Source organism: Megascapheus bottae, chromosome 5 (assembly GCF_031878675.1).
Source record: "Megascapheus bottae isolate mThoBot1 chromosome 5, mThoBot2.hap1, whole genome shotgun sequence".
NCBI classification, from domain to species: domain Eukaryota; kingdom Metazoa; phylum Chordata; class Mammalia; order Rodentia; family Geomyidae; genus Megascapheus; species Megascapheus bottae.
In genome coordinates this window covers 39,470,251-39,497,084 of record NC_143513.1, presented here as the reverse complement: position 1 = coordinate 39,497,084, position 26,834 = coordinate 39,470,251, and the positions used below count along the sequence as shown (strand labels likewise).

Sequence of the window (26,834 nt, the reverse complement as noted above, 5' to 3'; positions counted from 1 at the left end):
GTATTTCGGGTGCAATTTTGCTATAAGTGGGGGCTAGAATATCATTATTATCCTCCTCTCTGTATTCCTGCATAGATGGGATTGTAAACATGTACCACCAAACCTCACTTGCTTTTGAGATAGGGCCTCTCTACCCTTTTGCCTGGTATGATCTGTCTCAAATTGTGATCTACTCATCTCTGCCTCCCTGGAAACTGGAGTTACCTGTCTGAACTACTACCATGTGCCTGACTTTGGGTTCTACATTTGAAGAACGGTGGGCAATTTTGCTGGGCAGGTGGAATAAATCGCTTCTCCAGAACCAAAGTGAAATCCTAAATTGTGACTCCCCTGACCCCTCTCTTCCACTGTGCCAGAGCTTGGGTGACTTCTCCTGTGGAGCTGAGGATGGAGCCTAGGCCCTGGCACACATAACACTACCACTGAGGTCCTTCCCCAGCCCACATCCTCCCTGACTCTTGACATGGCCTGTCTGCACTGTATCATAATTATGTGTTCAAAGACTTGTTTCCCCTGCCGGAGAGCTTTATGGAAAGAATTCTGGCCAGATTTTTCATAATCCCTTAATATATGATAATACTTAGACTGAAGGATGCACTCAGTACATGTTATATAATTGAGTTAAATATTTTAAAGTTGAATAGTATTGCCCTTCCTGAAAAAAAAAAAAAAAACCTTTTCCTTGACTGTTTGTCATGAACACTAGAAGCAATGTTCCGATGCATATATATGCTAGAATTAGTCACAGATTGTTCACAAATGTTCACATAAATGCTAAAGAACCCCTTTAGTGTTCCTGGTTGTTGGACCAGATTCAGGAACATTCACAACTCTGCCTTGAATTCTGATGTCCTAAGTAGTTGTAAACACAACAGCTGAGTTCTACTGACCTGTCATAGTACAAACAAGAAGCTAGCCTTTTCTCATCTGTATACAAGGATTGTTGTTGCTATTGGTGGTGTGTACACTTGTGTGTGTTCGATAGGCTGTGTGCTCCCATTGGAGTTTATACTGCTATATAAAAGTAGCAGTAAAAAAAATTCAGAACAGAAGCTACTGGGCATTTACTGTTTACCAAGAATTATTGAATGTCCACCACGGGACCTGGCTCTGGTTTAGGCTAGGTACTGGGATATGTCATTGAGCAGAGTAAAGAAATCTACTATTATGTAGCTTACATTCCAGGAGAGAGAAAAGAGACAATGAATATGAGTTACAATGCATGTGTACATGTGATACTATGTTGGAAGCTGTAGGAAAAAAACCTGAAAATAGGGAAGGTAAGAATACCAGTTGGGTGGAGGAGTAAGAAGCAGACCAGGATTTTAAATATGGGAGCAATAAATGAGGCAAATCTCTGAGAAGCTGATATTGGAGCAAGGCTCAAGAAGGGGCAAAGGAGTGAGTTAGGCATTTTAACTACCTGTAGATTTGTTCAAAATGTTAGTAAGTGATTTTAAAGTGAAGTATACATTGTTAGAGAAGCTCAAATAAAAGGCAAAAGAACTTTTAGTATAGACTAAAGTTTTGAATGGACCTAAGAGAGATCAGTCTTTCACTAAAGTTATTGCCACAAACAAAAAAATCATGCCTCTAAATCACATAAAATAGTTCTATGAAAATTATTAATATAAATGTAATATATAAAGATTAGGGGTGAATTTATTTGAATTTATGATGATCACAGAATTTTAGTGTCCTCTTCTGTAGAAAACCAGCAAAGACAAGAAAGTGAACAAAATATACACTATTCATAAGTGACAAGGGTTTGAATGTAAATCACTGGACTCACAGCCCAATCCATTATATGAAGAAAATGGCAGCAGTAGGATCTAGCACTTGCTAGATGAGTATTCCACCACTTAAACAACATTCCTAGTACTACATTGCCCAGGCCAGCCTTTGACACTCCTAACACTTCCTCCTGAATAGCTGGAATTGCAGGCAAATACCACCAAGCCCAGCCTCTAAGTTGCTTCTTAAATTTCAAAATTTAAACATTAAAAGTCTTCAGGACCGCAACTTTGATTTAAAAAAGACCAGATTATTACTTCTGCCCAATTTCCTGGAAACCTCAGATAGACTACATCGTTTTTAGAGCCCTTGTAAATTCACCTGCTAAGATGGGAGTGTCCAGTGTGAAGGTGACATGAACAAATCCTGGCTCCTGCTGGTGCAGTCAAGTGTACAAATCACGCTGGAGGATGGAGCTGTGAGAATAGTGGTGGATGTATATATTTATTGTCCTGTGAGCTTTTTGGCATAACCTCTTTCAAACACACACATTGATTATTTAGCAAGGCCAGATGGCAGACTTAGCGATCTGACAGCAGTTATGCCCTGAAGTGCCCCAAAGGGTGCATGCCATTTATAAACCATGCTGGAAGTCACTGTTATTGGGTTGCTGGAATTGGCTATAACTAAAAGCAAATGTTTTATGTCACGGGGGGGGGGGGGGAAGTAAAGAGGGTCAGGCTTGTGGCTGGTGCAAAACCACAAATACAAAAACTTTGCCTATTTTCTACCAGACTCAGCAATTCGGTAGTATTCATTACTCTCAAATCACTGAGTGGTAGAAAGCAGGAATGCATTTTCTACTTGCCTTGGATCATCTAGCAAGCTAGACACTTCATTCAGACCCTAAACTCTGGAATTTTTAAGTCAATTAAATTAGCAAAAGTTTACTTAAATTGTGAGCTAAAGGGAAGGAAGAGTTTAATAAACAACTCCATAAAATGTAGAGGGTTGTTCACTTTTTCAGTAGTAAAACATTTCTCTTAAGGCAGGGGGATGCAACTCAGTAGTAGAGCTTTTTAAGTAGTAACAGTATGTGAGGCCCAGGATTGATCACTAAAATTGGGGAAAAAATATTATTTTTTAGCACTTTCAAAGGCATGTCTCTAGTGACCTAACTTCCATGAGGTTTCTTTTTTATTGTAATTAATAGAAAGGTTACATTATATTCACCAGATGGGAGGTGTATTTCTTCACAAATATTGATACCCCTTCTCGTGTTTTGTTCCCATTTCCCTCCCTTCATCCCCACCCCTCCATGAGGTTTCTTAATACATTAATGTTACATTAGTAACATTAATCTGGGCCTACACTCCTAGCACATGAATCTTTGGATTATACTCAGACTCTAAATCACAGTAATAGAAAAGAGTACTGAAAAGAGAACTTATAGTATAAATTAGAATTTATGTTTTAAGCCAATTAATGAAGACATTTTTAGACATCTCGGCATGGATGGTCATGACATTTGGGAACACAAAATTATTAAGAAATTGTGAAGTCCAAAACACTGAATATTAGTTTCTCATTGGTATTAGGTTGTATATGTAAGGTCATGGGGATTTGATTGGGTCAGTGATACTTTGCTCTTGTTTTGATGTTTCCAGAAGACACAGCTAATTTACCAAATATCCCCTAGGAATATATATCTAATTTTTAAAAAGTTCTATTTAAAGATGATATACAGAGGGGTTTACAGTTATATAAATCAGGTAACTAGTACGTTTCCTTTTGAACAGTGTCACTTCCTCCTTTATTCCCTCCCAGGTTTTCCCCTCCTGATATCCCTCCTCCTCCATGTTGTGTTTAAATGGAACTTTAATTTTTTTGTTTGTTTATGTTGGTTGTGGGGCTTGAACTCAGGACTTGAATGCTGTCACTAAGCTCTTCAGAGGCAGATACTCTACCATTTAGAGCCACAGCACCACTCCTGGCTTTCTTGTGGTTAATTGGAGATGAGTCTTATAGACTTTTGTTCCTCAGACCTCAGCTTCCTGAGTAGCTAGGATTACAGGCGTGGGCCACTGGAACCTGGCTAAATAGACCTTTTATATCTCATTATTGTACAAAGTGTAGATAAGTGCTGTAAAACTTGCCATGGCCATATGCTTGTTGTTCAATAGCTTATATTATGGAACATCTTTCCAGTACCTTGAAATACAGTGTCTTTATTTAATCAGTTTTGTTTTTCTCTAATACTCAAAAGTGGGTTTTACCATACCAATGTACATTTGTTACAGGAAAAAAAAACTCATATGATTCAGTTCCATTTTTCTAGTCTTAACACATAGCTGAGCATGAGCCAGGAGTGTAGCCTGTGATAAGAGTGCTTGGCTAGCATGCACAAAGCCCTGGATTTGATTCCTCAGTACTATATACTAAGAAAAAGCTGAAAGTGGCGCTGTGGCTCAAGTGACAGAGCACTAGCCTTGAGCAAAAAGTGTCCAAGGACAGTGCCCAGGCCCTGAGTTTAAGTCACAGGACTGGCAAACAAATAAGTTAAAAACATAGCTGGGTGCAAAGACATCTGTATTCCCTGTAAGGAAAATGAAGGAGAATAGAAAAGAAATAGGCCAGACTCAATCCTCAACAGGCGAGGATTGTTTATTGAGGAACAGCAAGGGGCACAAACCTTCCTGTGGGATTGGAGGTTGTGCTAGGGACAGGATTTGGGGGTAAGTTTATATAGGGCTTAACCAAAATAAAACTGGTTTATGGTCTCCTGGGGACCCAGGGCAATGTTCTTGGCCAGACTTTCACAGAATGCTCCACCTTGGGTGAGGGGGCTATTTCCCCCTGGGGACCAAGGTTGCCTGTGGACAAACACATGAGCATGCACCTGGTGCTTTGCTTGATGTTGGGGAATAAAACAGGACTTAATCCTTCATTCCCCAGAGCTGTTTGGTAGCTTGAATTTCAGTGTAGTTGATACAATTCCTGTTCATCCATCTGCAGAGAACTGGATTGAGAGGCTCAGGGAAAACAGCAGGAGTCCTCTAGTCTTGCATCAAGGTCTTACTAACTACCAATAGGGAAGGACTAAAGCCCTCCTGGGGCTTTGGCACACAAAAGGATCCCCAAATGATTTTCAAAACAGGCAAGATTAAGAGGAATGACAAAGGATCACTTCTTACTAGCTGTGGGTGAGTCTGGCTACAGTTTTAATTTCCTGAAAAAGTATACCTTGGACTGGTGCTGCTTATTTCAAGGTGATTGAACATAGATTTAAACAACCTTCTTTTCAGGTCTGAAAGGTTGTATACATTGCTACTTGACAGCTTTATCTAGTCCAAAGTCAAAAGAGGAAGATTTATGCCTGAGAAGAATTTGACATTGACAGCTTCTGAATGCCTGTAGAAGTCTGTGTTCTACACATGCTGCCATGTAATCTGCTTCATTCCCCCATATTTTGAAGGCCAGAACACCTTGGGTTTAATCTATATAACTGCTTGGATCTATGTAATTACAAAGCTTTTGTCAACATTATAAATCACAATTTTGTTTTGACTTGTGAAATATTATTTCATGCAGTGCATTAGTACAACCTTATTTTAATACACATGAAGATTTGTATATGGCATAGAGTTCTGTAACCAAGATTTTGGGAATTGGAATGTATTAGTATTTATTAGTACATAATGCAGTTTATCCCTACTGGGCATATGTGATACCATATTCAAACCCAAAAGAGTTGTGTGGCAATATTAGACATTATTATACCCTGTTTTTAAATAGCTCATAATATAGATGTGCTAGGTCAAACTCAGAAGAGAATGACCAAAATATATTTACAGACAAACATAAACTCATGGAAAAACATTCTACTCATATTCTCTAGGGCCTTTGCTCTGACAACCTTGCTTTCTATTCATTTATTCATTTTTTAGCTTCATATCTTGCTCTTAAAGATCCTTTGAATATGTACTCTGATTATTTTTCTCCTTTACACTTCAGCTTCATGAAAAAAAATGGTGAGACAAAGGACAAAGGTTAAACTAATGCAACAGTCATATTCACATGACACTGTGTTGGAAATAACTTTTACAGCTTGGTGGGAGGGATTGAGAAGGGAGAGAAAATGAGAGAAAAATAAGGGAAGGAGTAACACTGTAGGACAAGAAATGCACTCATTACCTTACATATGTAACTGTCACCCCTCTGTACATCACCTTGACAGTATAATTAAAGTAGAAAGAAAAAGCATTGCATGTTCTTGGGCATCACCTCTAACCCTGACATCTGGCCTACTGTCAGCACATGGTGGAAACTGACATTTACATGGTCTTCACTAATGTACTAAAATGCCAGCTAGTCCAGAGGCCTCTGTTGACTTCCTTGCTCTTTTTCAGTTCCTTTTTGGGTTCCTCTATTTTCTACACTGTGTATTTTAGAGCTGATAGTGACTCCGTTCTTGAGCTTCTTATCTACTTTTATTGACTCTGGCCATATCATGCATAACTGTGGTTCATCTCTCTCACACTGTCCACTGGTGTTGACTCAGAAAGTCATGCAGAGGATGTGGAGTTTGTAGCTATTCCTCATTTTTAATTTCCACTCTTGTATTTTCTGTCTATGCAAAGTGTCTGAGACTCAATTCACATGTCTTTAGAATAGGGAGAGCAAGAACACTGTTATTATGGGCCATCCCACTTATTCCCAAAAGCCTGGCACAGTAGTCTCTGCTGAGAAGACACACAGTGAAGGCATGAGGATTGAATAATATTATGGCATGATTGCTGTGAATGATAGCTTTCTTTATTGTATTCAGGACCCTTTTTGGTACCTTGAACTTTAATATACTCTAATCTGGACTTAGCTCTTTCTTGAATCTTCCTCCTACAGTTCTACAGTTCTAGTTAGTGACTTCATAGTCATCCAGGCATTAGACTGAAACATAGATAGCGGTTTTTTGTTCATTCCTTTGTCTTTCATGCCTATACTCAGTGTTTTAAGAATAACCTTGTTATTGCTTAGAGCAGTCCACTTTTTCCATACCTACTGCTAAATTTTCAGTTCAGTCCTTCCACTCATTCATTTAGATGCTTCTAGACACAAACCAGTTTTATCACTCTGTCTGAAATCCCCAGTGTAATCTGGCCTTCAAGGCCCTCTTTCAATCATCCTTGCCTCTTTCTCCAGATAGCTCCTCCTCCTTGTATTTCTCTTCATCCTTCATGCTCCTCCTCCTCGTATTTCTCTTCATCTTTCCTATCTCTGAATAGTCTTAAAAATGCAAGTGTGCTGTGGCTTCCAGTCAACTTATAGCAGACCTTCCTCTCTTATTTATCCCTTAACTGTATTTCTTCAAAAGCAGAAATATTTTTAAAAGTAAAAACTCACCAAATATTTAAGTAGTGTATTGTTCTGTATTTTGAATCTTTAGTTTAAGAAATCATTCATATTGAAGATAGATTTTTTTAAAGAAAATGTATGGGTATCTTTTCCAGAAAAGATGTGGGCATAAAACAGAGACAATGAGTCATAAGCTTTAGTCACCAAGGGACTATTATTGACATTTCATAGTAGAATAAATCTTCAAGAATAAACCAAAAAAATTCTCTGTTCTCTAATCACAGGTTATGAAGATAGATCTTTGTTTTGTTCCTGTTCAGTTTATTTTAGAGTATGAAAAATGATAAACTGTTACAAAACACAAATCAAATTGAGGTGGGAAATGAGAAGAGGAAAGAGAAAAATAATTGCTAATATTGCTGCTTCTGTGTGTAATTTAGCTGTCTTTAAATATTAGGCAATCTTTTATACTGATCATAAGTGTGTTCCTGAACACAGAGAGAACTATTTTCACTCTAAATTTATAACATTTTTGGAAGCTTAATTATCATACTTGAAGGTCAAATGGTACTTTATTGCAATAAAATACAAAAAGTAATAAAGAAATTATTCCTGGGGAGATGAAAGTCTAGGTTCATAGCTCATTAAATACTAACTTCACAGACCATGTCTAATTTGTCATATTTAGCTTTGGAAATTTAATACATTTGAATTTCAAATTAGATGAAGAGATACCTGAGGCAAAACTACCTAGGGCTTTTGAATTCCAAAATAATTCAGGATATATGTTCCTGTAATATAACACCTGGATTTGTAAGAATTATCTGTCATCGTATATCTATATACGTGTGCTTATCCAACTCAAAAACTTTTCAAAAATAATCCTCCCAATTCATTTTTAGGCATCCTATCTCTTTTTCTGTCCAGTGTGTTGGTCTAAATCATTTACATTTGCAGAAGTACAGATTGTATTTTGCAGTCATATAATTACATAAAAGTTCCCTTCTAGATTAAGTCAGTTGAAAGAAAAGTACATCCATTAAAGAGAATAACCTTTGAGAAAATTAAATACTAGTTCTCCCCACAAAGCCTATTCTTAGATGTCAGTGGATTTGGCATTTTTTTGGATGGGACAATGCAGTCAATGAATATTCTATGACATTCAGAAAATTGCCATGAGGGGATCGGTTAGGAGGGATGGGGAGAATGATGAAAGAAGTAATCTCAACAATGATTCATTATACTTAGAAACTGATTTGTTGGATGGCTACTCCTTTTTAAAGCTACTTAAGATAATACAAATATAATTTAAAAACATGAAGCCAAACTATCATTTCTCATTTTGTTTGCTTTAAAAGAGCCTAAATGAATTCTTCTTCTAGGTATGGGGAACCTTTTTCTACCAAGATTATTTGGCAATGTATAGCATTGTTTGCAGCACATGTAAAATTATCCATAGGGAGAGACAGCTGTGGACAGCTCATAAGAGCTTACAATGAAGCACATATGTCTATCCTGTCATGGACTTTACATGGCCCATCCTATATGCATTGTCTCCAAGTGACATTATTTTCTTCTGTAAGTCTCCTACCTTTTGTGTGGCAATAATTCCCCATTTGAGCCCAGTGGAGATATCACTCCCAGTTGTGGTTCAGCAGTATCTAGTAGAAGGATAATGTGAATCGTATGTGTAATACTAAGTATTTTTATAGTTTCCACAAAGTAAAAAAGAAGTGATGTCAATTTGACAATGTATTTTATTGCACACTATATAAAATATGAATAATTTCAATGTGATATGAGCAAAATAAAAATTTTAATGCTAAGTCTCCAAAATCTGATGTATATTTGATACATCTGTGTGTGTGTGTGTGTGTGTGTGTGTGTCTGTGTGTCTGTCTGTCTGTCTGTCTGTCTGTCCTGGTTTGGGGTTTGGCCTAGGTCCTGAGCTTTGTTCCTCAAAGCTACAACTTAGCCCACAGAACTTTTTGGTAGTTAATTGGGGATAAGAGTTTCATAGACCTTTTTGCCTAGGCTGGCTTCAAACTGTGATCCTTAGATCTCACCATCCTTATAGATATGAACTACTGGTGCATTTAGAGTGCATCTTTTGTCAAAAAAATCTTGCTGTAAAGATGATATACAGAAGAGTTACAGTTAGATAAGTGAAATAATGAGTATATTTCTTTTTGAACAGTGTTGCCCCGCCCCACTCTCATTCTCTCTCAGCCTTTCCCCTCCTGACTTCCTTCCCCCATAAGTTGTGTAGTTCATTTCCAACATAGTGTCTAATGAGTATCACTGTTGGATTGGTTGACAATTTGTCACAATTTCTGTGCTTCTCTTTCCCTCTCCTCAAATCAGATAAACTTATATACAAGAAAAGGGTACCAAAATAAAAAACAGGGACAAAAGGGAATAAACCAAAGGGGAAAAGGAAAGAATCACAAACAGAACAATTAAAAAAAAAAAACCCTTGTTTCCATTTCTTGGAGTTAACTTCTCTAAGCAAAATACTGACAGAGTAGTGTCCCATGTGTCCACACATTTTCAGTGCATCTTTCTACAATGTGTATTTGAACACATTATCCTTGTCTCATGGATGTTTAGAGGATCATGGTGAGTTTTATGGTTAAGTCCAAATATCCTTAGCATTCAATTCCATGATCTTGTCCTCTCAATATCTCCATATGTCTCTGTTTCCTACTCTTAATCTTTCATTTGGTTGTACATAACTTGTGGTTAGCCCATAGAGCCATTCTCTCCTTTACTTACCTCTGTGTACTCCTTACTTGTCTTACTTGTCTGAAAAATTGTGTTCAGTGAAGACATTGTTTGATACCTCTCATCTCCTAGTCAGCCAGGATTTAACATTCCTCCCTTGTCCTCCCACCTCATGAGAGAATTCTCCAGACACTGTCATATACTTAATTCTAATTCTGCCATCAGACTGTGTGTTTTCTGAAGTCCAGGATGATGCTTTTTGTTTCCATTTCCTTAATTCCTGCACAGTTTCAGCCATGTAACATATGCTCAGAAAGGTTTTGGCATAGCTCCAACTGTCACATCATATTTATATTGTGTATTTAAAGGGAATCTGACTATGTCTAGATAAAAATGGTTGTTCTCTGTGTAACTGATTCTGTTCTTCATTTAGGAGGGAGAAATTACTTTTAAATAATACAGCTAAGTACTTTCCCATCATTTTTAGAATAGTTATTAGCACTTGTTTTTGTCTTGTTTCTTAAAAATATCCAGCCATTTGGTCTATTTAGTATGACTCAAGTTTTATAATTGCATTTTTGGGTTGTCTTTGTTGTTAATCCATCATATTTCTCTTTTCTTCTCTTGATCCAGCTCCCACAGAGGCCAGTGCACATCCACATCTAGGTAAGTATTTAAAGCTTTGATATAGTCAGCCTTGGCCATCTCCTTTCTTCTGTCTTTGAGCTCTGTTGGCAGGTGTTATAGAGGTGAGGAATCTTTGTCTTCCCTAATTCTCTAGTCACTCCTTGAAATTAGCCTCAGATCCAGACTGAATGTAGAACCTTCCCAGGAAAGCAATCATGCTGCCCAGCTAGCCACCCGGCAGGGACTTTCACGCCTGTCAGTGCCCTTTCTCCTAGGATACTGCTCAGTGTCACCTTGTGGCTGAGCATTGGAATGATGCGTTTTCCCCATCACTTCTACCCATCACAAGTTACTCAAGGCTAGAGGCGATAGGAACAGTAAATGCGGAAGAGCAGAGGGCATGTCAGGTTTCAGATGCCTGCTCAACTTGGTAGGCTGAAAAAGAGAAATATAATTCAGTAATGTTTTAAACACCAAAGGAGGCTCTTTAAGCAGCAATCTGCTTTTAAAATGACACTATTATTTTTGTTTTCAATTGCATGTACACTTTTCAAGGCAAGGTTGTGCAATGATTTATGGATACAGATTGTAACTAGTTGCTAGTGGCTCATGTGTAGAGTCCTAACTACTTAGATGGTGAAGATCAAGAAGACTGTGGCTTAAAGACTGCTCAGAAATTTTTTTTTTAGTAGACCCTAGTTCAACCACTAGCTGAGCACACACTTGTCATCCAGGTGCATGGAACCTTGAAGTCAGAAAGATTCTGGTTCCAGGCCAGTCTGGACAAAGAAAATTCCAAAGACCCCACCTCAACAGAAAAATACTGGACACAGTAGTGTGTACCTGTTATGACAGCCACTGTGGGGGACTATAAAAGGAGGATCATAGTCCAGGCTGGTCCAGTCTAAAATTAATACCCTATCTCAAAAAGAGAGCAAAACAAGTTAGAGGCATGGCACATGCAGGATAGTGTCTACCTAGCATGCACAAAACCCTGAGTTCAATCCCGGTACTGCAACAGACAAACAGATGGATATACATTAAGATATCTCAGTTGAACCAAACTGTCTGGGATTAAACTATTAGCATTACATTGAACAAGGAATACCTAACTGCTCTGTGCCTCAGTTTCCACATCTGTAATATGGAATTGACAAAGTTCCTTGCTTATAGAGATAGGAGAATTATGTAACATGATGAAGTATACACTTTGAAAGTTTTAGTAAATGATACAGCTCTGTTTGGAAATGAGTAAGTACATAAGTATCCAATGAGGCTGACAATTGCCTTTAAAAAAAGTCTCTAGAAAACAATCTATAAGAGTTAAATTTTTCATTTGTGTCCATGGAGACTTATTTTACAGTGAAAAGAAATTATCCTAGCTGTTTCCAGCTTTTTTAGATGTCTCTCACTGTGGGACCTCCAGAGAGGTCAGTTTCTTGTCTCTTGGGATTTTTCCTTTCAACCTGCAAACCCAATTAATTTATTTTTCTCTTTGGAAAATCTGCCTTGAGAAACTCTACTTTTATGTAGTGCTACAGCTTGGGGCTCCTCTTACTTGCCAGATGAACGTAAGTGCTTAGAAGCATGCCTTCTGGCAGGCAGCACAGGCTGGTGACCTGCAGTGGCTCAGCCGGGTCTCGGCCAGGTTGAGAACTGACAGAGTTGTACCCTGTAGGCATCTCAGACACTGTATGTAATTGCTCAGAGGAATCATTAAGTCCCTCCCATGCACAGAGTACATGGCAGCATTCACTCCAATGTATATCTGGTCTCTCTGTACTTCATGCCTAAGGCTTTGAGATGGAGCAACCAGTCCTCTAAATACATGCTGATTCACTGGTTTCCATGACTTCGTTATGTGCTTGCCTGCTGGCATACTTGATATAAAGGGGGTAAGGATTGCCATAGGTGGGGATGTCACCAAAGAGAATTTAAAAATATGCTTCCAGACACTTGGGAGAGATTTTAATTAACCAGTGAGTTCAGAGAATTATATCTGAATGAGCCCCCAACCCCTAGGGGGGAAAAACATAAAATATCACTGCTGCAAAAATGTAAAAATGTAGTTATTATTTTGTTAATTGTTTTTAATTGTCCCAACAGGCATCTGTTAACTAGTTCTAACAAAATTACAAAGAAAAAACATAGTATTTCTATTAGCTGAAACAAACTTCTTAAGCAAAGAGTGAGAAATCAGACAAGAAGGCTTATAAAGTATTAATTATTTTTTTACAACTTGAGTATGCTTATGTTCTAGCCAGGTGTATTCTACAATCTATAAAAAATTCTTTAATCTAAGCATGAGCAAGTTCTATAACTTAAGCAGGGGTGTTTTAGATGCTGTCAAGAGTAGTCATAGGCCATTTCCAGCCATGATGGTTTGCGGTCACTCTTCTTGAGTTCTAAGCTGCTTCTACTCAGGAATTTTATGTATTTATCTAGATATTTTTTTACTGTGTAATTCTGAGGGTAAGCAAAGGAAACAGTTTGAAGCACACTAAATTAAAAGGAGTCATAGAAATACAGTGAGTAAAAACAAAGCCACAAGCAAGAGGAAGAAAGAAAGAAAACTGTTTGATAAATATAAGCAGCTTTGACTGGCAGTGAAGGGGCAGATTATTCTATCCCCTTCATGCTTTAAAATAAATCTGTTTCAACAGTTTCTTGGGAGACAGGGACAATTGTATGAAGCAAGCAGTATGAGAGACAAATTCTGTGTGGCTTCTTGTAATGTTCACCTTGGTCTTTCTGCTTCACCCACATGTGACAATGTATAGATTTCAAGGACTATGGATTTCAAATGTCAAAGTGCTTAAACAAAGCTTTTATATTCCTTCCTTCAAATCTAGGGGGAAAACACCAAGTCTAATCAACTCATTTAAAATTAATTTAAAATACTATGTTTGTTTAGAAATGCTACATGTTTACCTAAATTTACTGTTGTAGTATAATTCCTTCTTAAACACTTTCCTTTTCTTCTTTTAGCTGAAATACATAGTGATAGCATTATCCTACGAGATGACTTCGACTCCTATTCACAACTGGGATTAAATCCAAATATATGGTAAGTTACAGGAATATACCTCATTTTGGTTTATGAAATGCTAAAACAAACAATAACCCCAAAACAAAACAAAACAAAAACCCTATTCTACTGATTGGTCCCTTAAGCAGCAGTTACTTAAATAGCTCTTTAGTGCTAAGGTATCAGTGAGACATTTTAAACTATTGAATAGGCTCAGTGTAGACTGTATGTACCATCTATTTCTTAACTTCTTTAAGAATTGAATTTAGGTGCTCCTCAAAGTTAGATTTTTTTTCAGTTTACATCTTTAACTAGAAAAGATACATTTGTGCTAGAATATATCCTAATGATTCTTTTGATGACAAGTAAAAAAAAAGAAAATATTTTGTTTGAAATGGCCAATTATTTAAGTCATATTTCCAGATAATTTCAAGCTAGTGGGTTACATCATTATTTATACTTCCTCATTTCTTTAGCATGTTCCTTTAAGATGGAATAGATATTCAAGCCCACATAATCTTAGCTACTTGGGAAGCAGAGATCAGGCCAGCTCAGGCAAAAAAAAATTCAAAAGACTTTATTTCTATCAAATGGATGGGCATGGTTATGGGCATCTGCCATTCTAGCAATATAGGGAAACACAAACAGGAGGCTCATAACCTAGACCATCTCAGGCACAAAGTATGAAATCTATTTTAAAGCAAACAGCCGGACATGATGGTTCATGGCTTTAATCCTAGCTTCTCAGGAGGCTGAGATCTGAGGATCAAGGTTCAAAGCCAGCTGGGCACAAAAGGACTTGAGACTCTTATTTCCAGTTAACCTCTAGAAAACCAGAAGTGGCGCTGTGGCTCAAGGGGTAGGGCAGTAGCCTTGAGCTGAAGAGTTCAGGGACAGTGCTCAGGCCCAGGAGTAAACAATGAGAATATTTCACAATTCACAATCTCAAGAAAGCAGTCTACTAACAGAAGTTTATGAATATGTTGTAAATAAAAATTTCTTAAAGTACATTGAAATCTGTGTTAACAAAAGCAAAAAGGGATTTGAGCATTGATGGTTCACATTTGTAATGTTAACTACTCAGTAGACTGAGATCTGAGGAGCATGAATCAAAGCCAGCCTTCAAAAAAAAAAAAAACCCACAAGACTCCCATATCTGAATAACCAGCAAAAGTCCAAGAGTGGGATATGGTCCAAGTGATAGACACCAGAGTTGGGTGGAAAGCTAAGGTAGATTGCCAGACCCTGGGCTCAAGCCTGTGTGCTAGGGGAAAATGAAAGGATCCAAAAGACCAGTACCACTTTTACCCAGGAAAAATTTTCTACTTCTTCATACTTGACATAAGAAGTTCAAATAATTTAGATATTATCACATCATTTGTTTCTTTCCAAGTAAGTTCATCTTTGTCAAGCTAACTCAGTCTTCCACAAGTTTTCTTGATAAATCCAAAATGTGACTTTTATGTGATTCAGATTTTGTTGCTTTTTAAGTCAATAAAATGTGATTGATTTTTTGTCACTCATTTCCATGACTGATTTGATATGTCTTTTCTTGACCAAAATTATGGATTTCGTGTCTCTTTTACGTAAGCTATGGCTTTCCCCTCTTTCGGAGGGAGAGAAAAAAAAATAGAAAAAAAAAAGACAAAGTGGTTCTGTCTTCTACCAAAAAAGTTTTAGGGTAGTTTTGCCTTACTCTTATTGCATAGAATCTCCTTCATTTCATTTCTTTAAGATTTTTTTAAGGATAAAAAGACCGTCGGATTCTCACATGGCAGATGCCTGTTGAACAAAAGGTGGCACAGGCTGTGTGAGATTATGCCAGTTCAGTTTGACCCTCAAGCAGCTGGCCAAGTTGATAAGCTGAGAAAAGTAAAAAGCTTGAGTCCTCTCTCTGTGTTCTCTCCTTGAAGGAAATAATTGGGCAGACATTATCCTCAAAGCATTGTTTTAAAGCTAGATAGGATGAAAAAGTCTAGCATCGTACTAATTCATATTAAGTTCAGTACAGAAATAGTTTCTCCTTCACTACTTCTCTCTTCCCTTCCTCTCTAGCGTGTCTTTTCCTTCCCTTACTCTCTTCTTCCCTACTGTCCCTCCTTTACCTCTTTTCCTTCCCTCTTTCTCCCTCCTTTACATCCTCCTTCTTTTCCTCTTCTCTCCACCTCTATCTCTTCCCTTTTACCTGTGACATATTTTCACAATGGACTATGTCTTTTTTAAAACAAAATATTATTAAGAATAATTATTACTAAATTATTCCTAATCTAGTTTGTTTAACTGAGTCCTCCGTTCTTTCATTATATTGCATATCTCATAATGTTACTGTATCTGACTTTGTTACCTGGTGTATTATATATATGTTTATTTATTTGAAATAGCAAAGGGAAGAGTGGAAAACAAGATGATTGGGGGGAGGGACATGGGACAAAAACTTGAGAAGGTTTATCAATGTGTGAAAAGTAATGCGCCTATTATCTGGTGAATATAGCTGTAACCCCTCTATATATGACAGTAAAAAATATATTAAAACAAAAAAAAAAAGAAAAAAGAAAGGCAGCCATACAGAAGCCTAGAAGGATAAACCTTCTGGTCAAATGTCTAAAATTCCTTAGAATTGTCACACAAATTTATGGGTAAACTTCATGAATCTCTTTCCCACGTCACTCAATGAAATGAAGCTATTTATTTATTTATTTTTAATTTTTTTCTTTTTATATTGTAATTAATAGAAGGGTTACAGTCATATTCGCCAGATATTTCTCAAACACTGATACCCCTTCTCTTGTTTTTGTCTCATTTCCCTCACCCCATCCCCTCCCCTCATCTTGTTTCCCCCCATCCCTATCCAATTTCAAATAAACAAATAAATGTATATACAATATACAAGATAACAAAGTAAGATACTGTAACAATATGAGAATAATCAAGGGACAACAAAAGAGATGATAAATAACATAGTACATTAAGAACAACAATCACACATTATATGGCTTGAAGCTATTTTTTCCAGTTATGTCATCATTTAAAAATCTCAAGTTGACTAATAAAAATTTTTATTTAAAAGAATAAAAAGAATGGGCCAGGAGTTTGGCCTAGTGGTTAAAGTGCTTGCCTAGCATGCATGAAGACCCGGGTTCAATTCCTCAGTGCCACATATAGAAAAAAGCCGAAAGTGGTGCTGAGGCTCAAGTGGTAGAGCTCTAGCCTTGAGAAAGTCCAAGGACAGTGCTCAGGCCCTGAGCTCAAGCCCAGGACTGGCAAAAAAAGAAAAAAAGAATAAAAAGAAAAACATCTAAGTAAAGGTAGCTTCATTACATAATCTATGTGATAGCAATGAAAATAAGAATCATAGAGAAGTGGATAAAAAGGTATTAAAATAAAAGATAAAATAAAGACATTAAAATATCCTTAAAATAGTTACAAACTGTGTGAAATCAGAACACAGCACCAGTAAAATAAAATATTCCAATTAGATATTTTCAATAAGGTCCTCTTATATTTAGTTCTCATGCCTTACAGCTTCAGAGTTTTCTTTCTGTCTGTCTGTCTTTCTTTCTTTCTTTCTTTCTTTCTTTGTTTCATCATCTTTCTCTCTGCCTCCCCCTCCCCATTTATTATTTATTTATTTGTTCATTTATTTATTTTTCCAGTCCTGAGCTTGAACTGGGCCTGGACGCACTATTCTTGGGCTTTCTCAAGGCTAGTGCTCTACTACTTGGACCATAGCCCCACTTCCAGCTTTTTCTGTGGATGTGGTACCAGGAAATCAAACCAGGGCTTCATGCATACTAGGCAGGCACCCTACCATTTGGCCATACTCCCAGCCCCAGAGTTTATTTTCCTGATATGCATTTAGCCAAGTGAGTTTTTTCCTCTTAATGTTGTCTTTGACTGTTTATACCACAGATGAATCAGAAAACCACTAGCCAAGTGGAAAAGAGTCTTTGTTGCCATTGCTATGTCTCTATGCCCCTGCCATAACCACCAGATAGAAAGGAAGTGCGAGGTGTGACCAATTTGGGTCAAATTCCTCTGAGTAAATATGTTATACAATAATTTTCCTCAGAAGGAGAACAGTGCAAAGGGTGGCATTGGTCAAGATGAATTGTATTCATAAACTGATAATGTGGAATTGAAATCCCTAAACTATTCAAGATAACTTTTCATACTAGATATTGGTGGTTCATGCTTATAATCCTAGATAAACAGGAGACAGATCTGAGGAGCACAGTTTGAAGCAAACCCAGGCTGGAAAGTCTATGTGATGCTCATCTTCATTTAACCACCAAAATGCCAGAATTGGAGCTGGGGCTCAAGTATTAGAGAAGAAAAGCTCAGGGACAGCTGCAGCCAGTCCCTGAGTTTAAGCCCAGGATTGGCACTATCCTTATCTATATCTATATCTATATCATCTGTATGTTGGAGAATATATATTCCTGTATCTCTGATATATGTTAGTATATATTCATCTTTCTCTAAGAGTTTCCAAAAGTATCATATACATTATTAATGTATAATTTTTATGGACAAGCACAGAAGACCCCTTATGGAAACTGTTTATGCTTATGCAATATAGTTATGAATTCTAGTCACAAATTTGAGTATCAGAAACTTTATTCTTTCATAACCCAACTTCTTTTTATTAATAACCTCTATCACATTGGTAGAATTAATTTTATTCAAGTCTAGTTTACCCTCTACCTTTCCTCTGACTTTTCTTTTTTCTTTTTTTTAATATTTTTTTATTGTAATTAATAAAAGGGTTACATGATACTTGCCAGATAGAAGGTGCATTAATTCACATACATTGATACCCTTTCACATGTCTTGGTACCCATTACCCTCCCCCCCACCCGTCTTGGTTTTCCCCCCTTCCCTATCAAATTTCAAATAACCAAATACAAATAAATTCAATATATCAGGTAACAAAGTGAGATACTGTAAGAATATGAGATACCCAAGGGACAGCAAAGGAGATGAGAGATAACATAGTACATTAAGGACAACAATCATTCTCTTTAAGTCTTTGGCCCATTTTTTTAATGGGATGGTTGTTACTTTGGAGATTAGTTTTGGAGTGATTCAATTTTTTGAGTTGTTGATATATTTCACAATAGCCTCAAAGAAAATAAAGTACCTAGGAATTAGCTTAACTAAGAATGTAAAGGACCTTTTTTAATGAAAACCTTAAAACCCTAAAAAAGGAAATTAAAGCAGAACTAAGAAAATGGAAAAACTGCCCATGCTCCTGGATTAGAAGAATCAATATTGTGAAAATGACAGTCTTGCCAAGGGCTATCTACAAATTCAACACAATACCCATCAATATCCCAATGGCATTCTTTAAAGAAATAGAAGAGGAAATTCAAAATTTCATATGGAATAATAAAAGACCCCGTATAGCAAAAACACTTCTTAGCAGAAAGAACAGCGCAGAAGGAATTTCAATTCCAAACTTTAGACTCTATTACAGAGCTATAATTCTCAAAACAGCTTGGTACTGGCATAAGAACAGGCCTGACAACCAATGGAATACAACTGAGGACCCAGATATTAAACCACAGACCTATGGCCACCTAATCTTTGACAAGGGAGCCAAAAAAATAGAATGGAAGAAAGACAGCCTCTTCAACAAGTTGTGCTGGCAGAACTGGTGAAGCACCTGCAGAAAACTAAAGTTGGATCCTTCTTTGTCACCTTGCACTAGAATTAATTCCATATGGATCAAAGACCTGGAGGTAAAAGCTGACACACTGAAAACTTTACAAGAAGGAATAGGAGATACACTAGGCCTCCTTGGCACAGGTTGAAACTTTCTTAATAAGGACCAAGAATCACAACAAATCTGAGAAAGGTTGGATAAGTGGGACTGCATTAAACTGCGGAGCTTTTGTATGGCAAAGGACATAGCTAGTAAATTAGGAAGCCTACAAAGTGGGAGAAGATCTTCACGAACCAAACAACCGACAGAGACCTCATATCCTCTGACTTTTCTTAAGCTAAATTTCATGATTGCAAAAACAAGTGGTACTTGGAGAAATATGTCTAGTGCCCGGACAACTGTTCCTGTAGACAGTCACAGAACATACTGCCATTCTCTCCTTTAGTCCTTTGTAACTAGTCCACACAGATAGCCTGTGTCCCTGCCCTAACCACTCCTCTAGACCAACCACGCTGTTGTGAGTCCTTCCTATGCACATGGGAATTGTTGAAACAAGTAGTTCTGTGCTTGATCTAGACCACAGTATCTCTATGACAGCAGGTTCTTGTGTGTATTATTTACCGCTGGGATGGCATAGGTCCCTTCTACTAATTGTCTCCAGCTGCAAATCTCACTGGGGCTTTCTAAGGAAATGGATCTTACCTATCCATTCATTCAGCATATTCTCCTTGTCTTGAGTGTGAGATGAGACATAGATCAGCATAGTCATAGCTCAGGGTTGAGGAGAGGGACATTTCCATTTTAATTTTGCCTTCATGCCAGGCTACATGCAAAAGTTCCTGTGTACTGCAACACTCTCATCAATCTCAACATTCCACCAACCCAAAGGGGAGAAAGAGTACCAGTGGAGCAGCATCCCTTCCCTGTGTTACCCAGTATCACAGCACTGTGGCAGATGGAGGGGTCAGTGTGGGGCTACCCACAATCTTCCAACCCCGTCTTCCCAAAACAGGAGGACAAAAATCCCATTTTTCTAAGTTTAGAAAAATGTGAGAAACCACAAACATACTTCATCTTATTGATATTCAATTTCCCTACTGCTTGCTTGCATAATTTGTAGAATATCAGATTGTTTCCTGTCTATTAGCACCAACCAAAATTTCAGAGTTTGTTTTTTAATGAATTAGTTCTTTCAGCATGACCATCAGCTTTCTGGAGAGACCATATTCATCGTGAGAAGATGTGGATGACATAGATATATGCCTTTGTCAATACTTGAGGTCTGTGTATTTTGCTGTAAGTTTATATAAAAACATATTCAAATAGAGGATATTACTGATTTTAACAGAGAGAAAGAGAGAGACTACAAAGTGAATGGATGCTTAAAGATGATTAAGTTCTGCTAAGAAGTGTCTTTACCCTCCAGGCAATTACCAACTCAATGAGGAATCTTTGTTTTGCTTAAGTTATCTCTTTAATGCTTGTTTTTTGAAGATCACTGACAGCATCCGAAGCTATAATCTCACTGATGTTCTAGTGGAGAGCAAAGCAATATTAAAAACATAATGATGGATGGCAACTAGATGCCAACAGCTGTTTCCTCTCCAGCACACGATAGAACAATAATTATGGCAAATGCACCCTAGCCAGTAGAGATCAGGGAAGAACCGGCACTCCTCCTCAGATGGAGCATCTTAGATGGTTGGGTCATGATACAGGCAGGAACAGGAGATACCAAGATGAAAGACATACAGCGGTCTCAGATCCTGTAGCTCATGAAGACCTCTGCCAGTAGATTAAGATATACTGAACTACAAAATTACAGCTAAAAGATCACCAGTTAGACTGCATCTAGTATCCTCCTGAAAAACTGAATTGTTGGAGTGACTAATATCAACAAGGGCAAAAAGGTTGGTGATTGAGCTCATCAAAGCTCCCCTTTGAGAAAAATAATTGTCTGAACAAATAATATAAAAAATATCGATACTTTAAGGTGAGAGTGAGTTACTCTATGTGAAGTTTTATGCAGTGACCGTTTAGCATAAATAAATAAATAAATGAGGGGTCAGGAGCCTGGCCTAGTGGTAGAGTGCTTGCTTAGCATGCACAAAGCCCTAGGTTTGATTCCATGATAACACATACATAGAAAAGGCCAGGAGTGGTGCTGTGGCTCAAGTGGTAGAGCACTGGCCTTGAGAAAGCTCAAAGACAGGGCCCCAGCTCTAAGTTCAAGCCCCAGGACTGGAAAAATATATGAATGAATGAATAAATAAATAATAAACAGTACAAATACCTTCTAGTTCACTAGTATATCAGAGCCCTGTCCCTTTCTACAGATAACAGAACTGGGAGGAATTCCAGGATTAAATTGTGGGAACCATAATGTAAATGGAGTTTCTGAACAATCAGGATAAAAGAAACTGATAAACAAGAAGGAAATAATTGGAAAAAAATTATTTTATCTAATGTTGCCAAACATTTGCTCATTGTCCAGCAGTCTTACAAGCAGCAAGTCTTGAAAACACCATTGGTGGAAAGGAAGAATGAATTCTAAAGCTTTTCGTGAATAAGTGACTACACGTGATTATGATTTGATGATGAAAGTAAAGCAAAATAATTTCTCGATGATTTAGCCTTGCCAGAATCTCTAATATATCATTGTATTTGGGAATTTAGTAGTCATAATGTGATGGATTCATGTTACAGTATTCTGATCTTATAAATGCATCTTTCTCTACTTTTTTTTTTCTTCCTCTTGTTTTCTTCACTTTTTCCTACCATCTCTCATGCTGTTTTCTTTTGTCAACAACTTTTTCTCTCTTTTTTTCCCATGTACTTTTTATTGTAATTAATATAAGAGTTACATTATATTCACCAGATAGAGGGTGCATTACTTCACATACATTGATTCCCTTTCTCATATCTTGGAAATTTTTCTCTTATAAAACTCCCTTCTAACATTCTTTTCTCTCTTTCTCTCCTCTCTCTCTCCTTCTTTCTTCCTCCTCCTCCTCCTCCTCCTCCTCCTCCTCCTCCTCTTCCTCCTCCTCCTCCTCCTCCTCCTCTTCCTCCTCCTCCTCCTCCTCCTCCTCCTCCTCCTCCTCCTCCTCCTCCTCCTCCTCCTCCTCCTCCTCCTCCTCCTCTTCTTCTTCTTCTTCTTCTTCTTCTTCTTCTTCTTCTTCTTCTTCTCACTGTTCTTTAACCATAATGTAATTGCTCTACAGTAGAAAAGTTAGCCAGGAAGTGTCTTACTAATAAAATATGTTCTTTCCTCCTTCAATCTGTGTTTTAGATGACAGAAACAAGAGCTCATTCAGTGGAATTAAATGTCAAGTACATCTGAAGCAAGTGAGAAAAATATTTCTTCTAGAAGCATTTTGTAGAATTCACCATAGTAGGAGATCAGCATAGTAAGATTTTAGAGGGCTATTTTTAACCTATTTGTCACTGTAACTGTTAACAAAAGATCAAATTTTTTAACTCCCTAGTGAAATCAGAAGAGTTCTCTTACCTTCCACAGTGAGAAGTAATGAGAAAGAATGAGCTATAAATGGAGTTAGTCATTTTCACATTTAAGGCATGTGTTAGCTCCTCAAAAAAAAAATGGCATGACATAGTTGAAGGTGATAGTCTTATAGAGTGAACTTTCCTTACTGTTCTTCTAAAAATATTTCACATTGATAAAGAGAATAGAATTTTAAGAAGTTATTGTTTTAAAGGCTAGATCTTTCAGTTTTTGAAAGTGATCATACAAATTGCTTGTAATAATGACCTGTTTACTATAAAATATGATGAAAAGTGGAGCATTTCAGATGCTGAGGCTTGAAAGGAAGGAACAAAAGCATTGCTGTCTCCAAAGTAGTCATTTTATTGCTCAGCTACCAAATTGCCTGGAGGGGTGGCTCTTTCACTTTTCTGGATTCATAGTCCCTGACTCTACCTGGTATTTACAAGCTTATAGATCAGTGTGATTTTTTTTTTTTTGTCAGTCATGGGGTTTGAACTCTGGGCCTGGTCACCATCCCTGAGCTCTTCAGCTAGAAGCTAGTGCTCTGCCACGTTGAACTACAAAGCCACTTCCAGTTTTCTGGTGGTTAATTGGAGATAATAGTTTCACAAACTTTCCTGCCCAGGCTGGCTTTGAACCATGATCCTCAGATCTCAGCCTCCTGAGTAAGATTACAGATATGAGCCTCCAGTGTCTTACTGATAGGTGTGATTTTATACCTGGAAAAGACATTATCTTTGGGTCCAAGAGTTACAAGATATTTTTTTCTTCTACCTCTCTAATTTTAAATAACTTTAGAATGATGAGAGCAAATATTAAAATTATTTAACGTCTCTGTTGGTGAATAATTCTGAGCCAGATAATTCCGGCTCGTGCAATGCCAGATTGCTTCATGTGAGCTGAGCATAAAACCCATACCGTTCAGAGGCAATACATTATGGATAGATAATATGATGTCCTCAGTTGTAGGAACAAATAGCATGTATCTCAAATGAGAATTTGATGATATCTTATTGTCAGTGGGTTTCCAGGTGATTAACTTGTTTCAGTAGAGTGCTTGACTTAAGGCTGAGTGACTTCATTCTGACCTGCAAGGTAGAATGAGTTATGTCACTAGGCTACACTTGAGAAAATCATGTTTCCATTCTTTCTCACCAATCATTTGTAAATTCCTAGATGTATAAAGGATCTTAGTTTTTCTCATTAAATCTAGCCCTCTTTCCTGTGTCCTAAAAGCCTTTTTTAGTCACTGGAATGGGGACCTACGTCTCCTGTCATATTTCACTCCCAAGTTTCTCTGTGCCTACTGTTTGGTTGCTGGGGTATATTTGCATGCCTAATGATTTTAAGCTCAGAATAAAAGGCATAATTATACCTTAAGAAGCATGCTGTTTATGTCCAAATGCTTATCAAATAAAATTATTTGTCCCAAGAAAAAACACACAAAAAAGATAGAGAAATGACACCAAAATAGCACTAATAATCCTGGAAACTTTAGAGAACTGGTTGAGGTGAAAAATAAAACCTTTTCAAAGTATTTCATGTCCTTTTACATTTATACTTGACCCTAATCTTATTCATGAACAACACTAGGCTTTATATTTACTGATTCTCTTGCTTTGATAATATGTGGAAGAAAAAGAAATACACACTCAAAATAAATTTTGATTAGTTATTTAAGAACGTATTAACAAGATGAGGGATGGGGTGGGAGGAGGGAAATGGGGACCAGGACATGAGAAAGGGTATCAATGTTTGTGAAGTAATGCACCTTCTATCTGGTGAATTAATGTAACCCTTCTATTAATTACAATAGAAATATATATAAAAAATAAATACAACTATCTAAGCATAAAAAAGAACATATTATAGATGGAAAAGTAATGAATTTGATTCTGTGTATATCAATCCTGTGAATTAACTCAACGTTTTCAATGAAATCCATTCCATGTCTCTGGTTTTACAATTTTTTTATTAATAATACAAATTCTTTTTACCATATAACTGGAAAAAAATTATTACTGGGGTTTGAACTCAGAGCCTTGTGCTTACAAGGCAGATACTTTATTACTTGAGGCTTGTCCCCAGCCAGCCTTCTTTTGTTTTGCTTTAGTTTTTGTTGTTGTTGTTGTTTTGGTTTCCTTTTTAGACAAGGTCTGACATTCTTGCCCAGGGCCAGCCTCCAAGCACAATCTTTCTACCTACACCTCTTGTCTAGGACCACAGTCATGAGCCCCAGGTCTTAAAACAGGCTATCACTAATGTTTGCCGAGGCTGGATTTGAATCATAATCTTTCCAGTCTCAGTCTCTTCCTCCTACATATCTTGGATGTGTATACATTTTAAAGAATATTCATAATACATGCAAATCAAAACAATCTTGAAGATATCATCTTACCCAAGTTTGATAGGCCAAAATTTTGAATTTTAACAACAACAAATGCTGGCAGGAGTGTGGGAGAAAAGTAACCCTACAGTACTGCTGGTGGGAATGTAAACTAGTACGAACACTCTAGAAAGCAGTCTGGACGTTCCTCAAAAAACTACACATAGATCTTCCCTACCACCCAGCCATGCCACTCTACCTTGAGCATCATAAACCTGGATATGTCAAGGACACCTGCACATCCATATTCATTGCTTCACTATTCACAATAACAAAGACATAGAATCATCCCAGAGCCCCACAACAGATGAGTAGATCCAAAAAGTACACACATACAATGGATGGAATTTTACATAATCCTTAGAAAGAATAAAATAATGACCTTCACAGGGATATGGATGAGTGCCATTGACTTAACAAATCATGTTAAGTGAGATATGCCAATGTCAGATAAATGGTGCCCCTTCCTGACATGCAGAAGTTAGGTCTAAAAGGAACTGGGATATGACAGATTACACAAAATACTAGATATCCATATACAGTGAAACAAAAAGAACATAGTCTTAGAAGAGTATCACAAAAGATGCAATACCCAAGCCCCTCTTCATAGGTATATAAAATCATAAACATACTTCAATGAACTTCAAAAATTCAGAAACAAATGACTTTTTTCATATATTTTTATTGTAATTAATAGAAGGGTTACATTATATTCACGAGATAGAAGCTGTGTTACTTCACAAACATTGATACCCTTTCTCATGTCTTGGTCCCCATTTCTCTCCCCCAACCTTGCCCTTCATCTTGTTTTCCCCCCTTCCCAATCCTATTTCAAATAACCAAATAAGCATGTACACAACATATCAGATAACAAGGTAAAATACTGTAACAACATGAGATAACCAAGGGACAACAAAAGAGATGAGAGATAACATAGTACATTAAGGACAACAATCACTCATTATATGGCTTTTGTTTCCTTATCCTGGAAGTCCTTTCATTTAGTGTCATACTATATGGCCTTATGTATCTAGGTTGTGCTCTATTGTAAATCTCTGCTAGGAGAGCCCAACGTTTCTACTAGTTATGACAAATGAGGGAAACCATTGAGCCTATGTTTCTTTGTCTGGCTTACTTCACTTAACATGAGTTTTTCTAAGTCTTTCCATTTCCTTACAAATGGAGCAATGTTGGTCTTTCTGACAGCAGCATAGAATTCCATTGTGTATAAATACCACATCTTGTTGATCCACTCATCAACTGAGGGGCATCTGGGTTGGTTCCATATCTTTGCTATGGTAAATAGTGATGCAATGAACATTGTTGTGCTAGTGGATTTAGTATGTCCTTGTTTCTGGATGATTGGGTAAATGCCAAGTAGTGGAATTGCTGGGTCATAGGGGAGTTCTATGTTTAGTCTTTTGAGGAACTGCCATACTGCTTTCCATAGTGGTTGAATGAGTTTGCACTCCCACCAGCAGTGTAGTAGTGATCCCTCCTGACTATATCCCCTCTAGCATCTGTTGTTATTAGATTTCTTGATCCTGGCCATTCTAAGTGGAGTGAGGTGGAATCTTAGAATTGTTTTGATTTGCATTTCTTTTATGACCAGAGATGTGGAGCATTTCTTCATATGTCTATAATCCATTCTTATTTCTACTTCAGAGAAGATTCTCCTTAAGTCTTTGGCCCATCTTTTAATGGGATGGTTGTTTCTTTTGAGATTAGTTTTGGAGTGATTCAATTTTTTTTATTTGTTGATATATTTTAGATATGAGGCCTTTGTCTGTTGTATGTTTAGTGAAGATCT

General features: G+C 37.3%; 1 protein-coding gene across 1 annotated transcript in view; it reads left to right on the top strand.

The window, feature by feature from the left end:
• Reln (reelin) overlaps positions 1 to 26,834 on the top strand; it is a 422,671-nt gene that overhangs the window by 174,894 nt on the left and 220,943 nt on the right. Inside the window, exons 5-6 of the mRNA XM_090332938.1 lie at positions 10,444 to 10,476; positions 13,426 to 13,504. Of these exons, the coding sequence (XP_090189064.1) occupies positions 10,444 to 10,476; positions 13,426 to 13,504 (112 nt within the window). The remainder of the gene's footprint in view (positions 1 to 10,443; positions 10,477 to 13,425; positions 13,505 to 26,834) is intronic.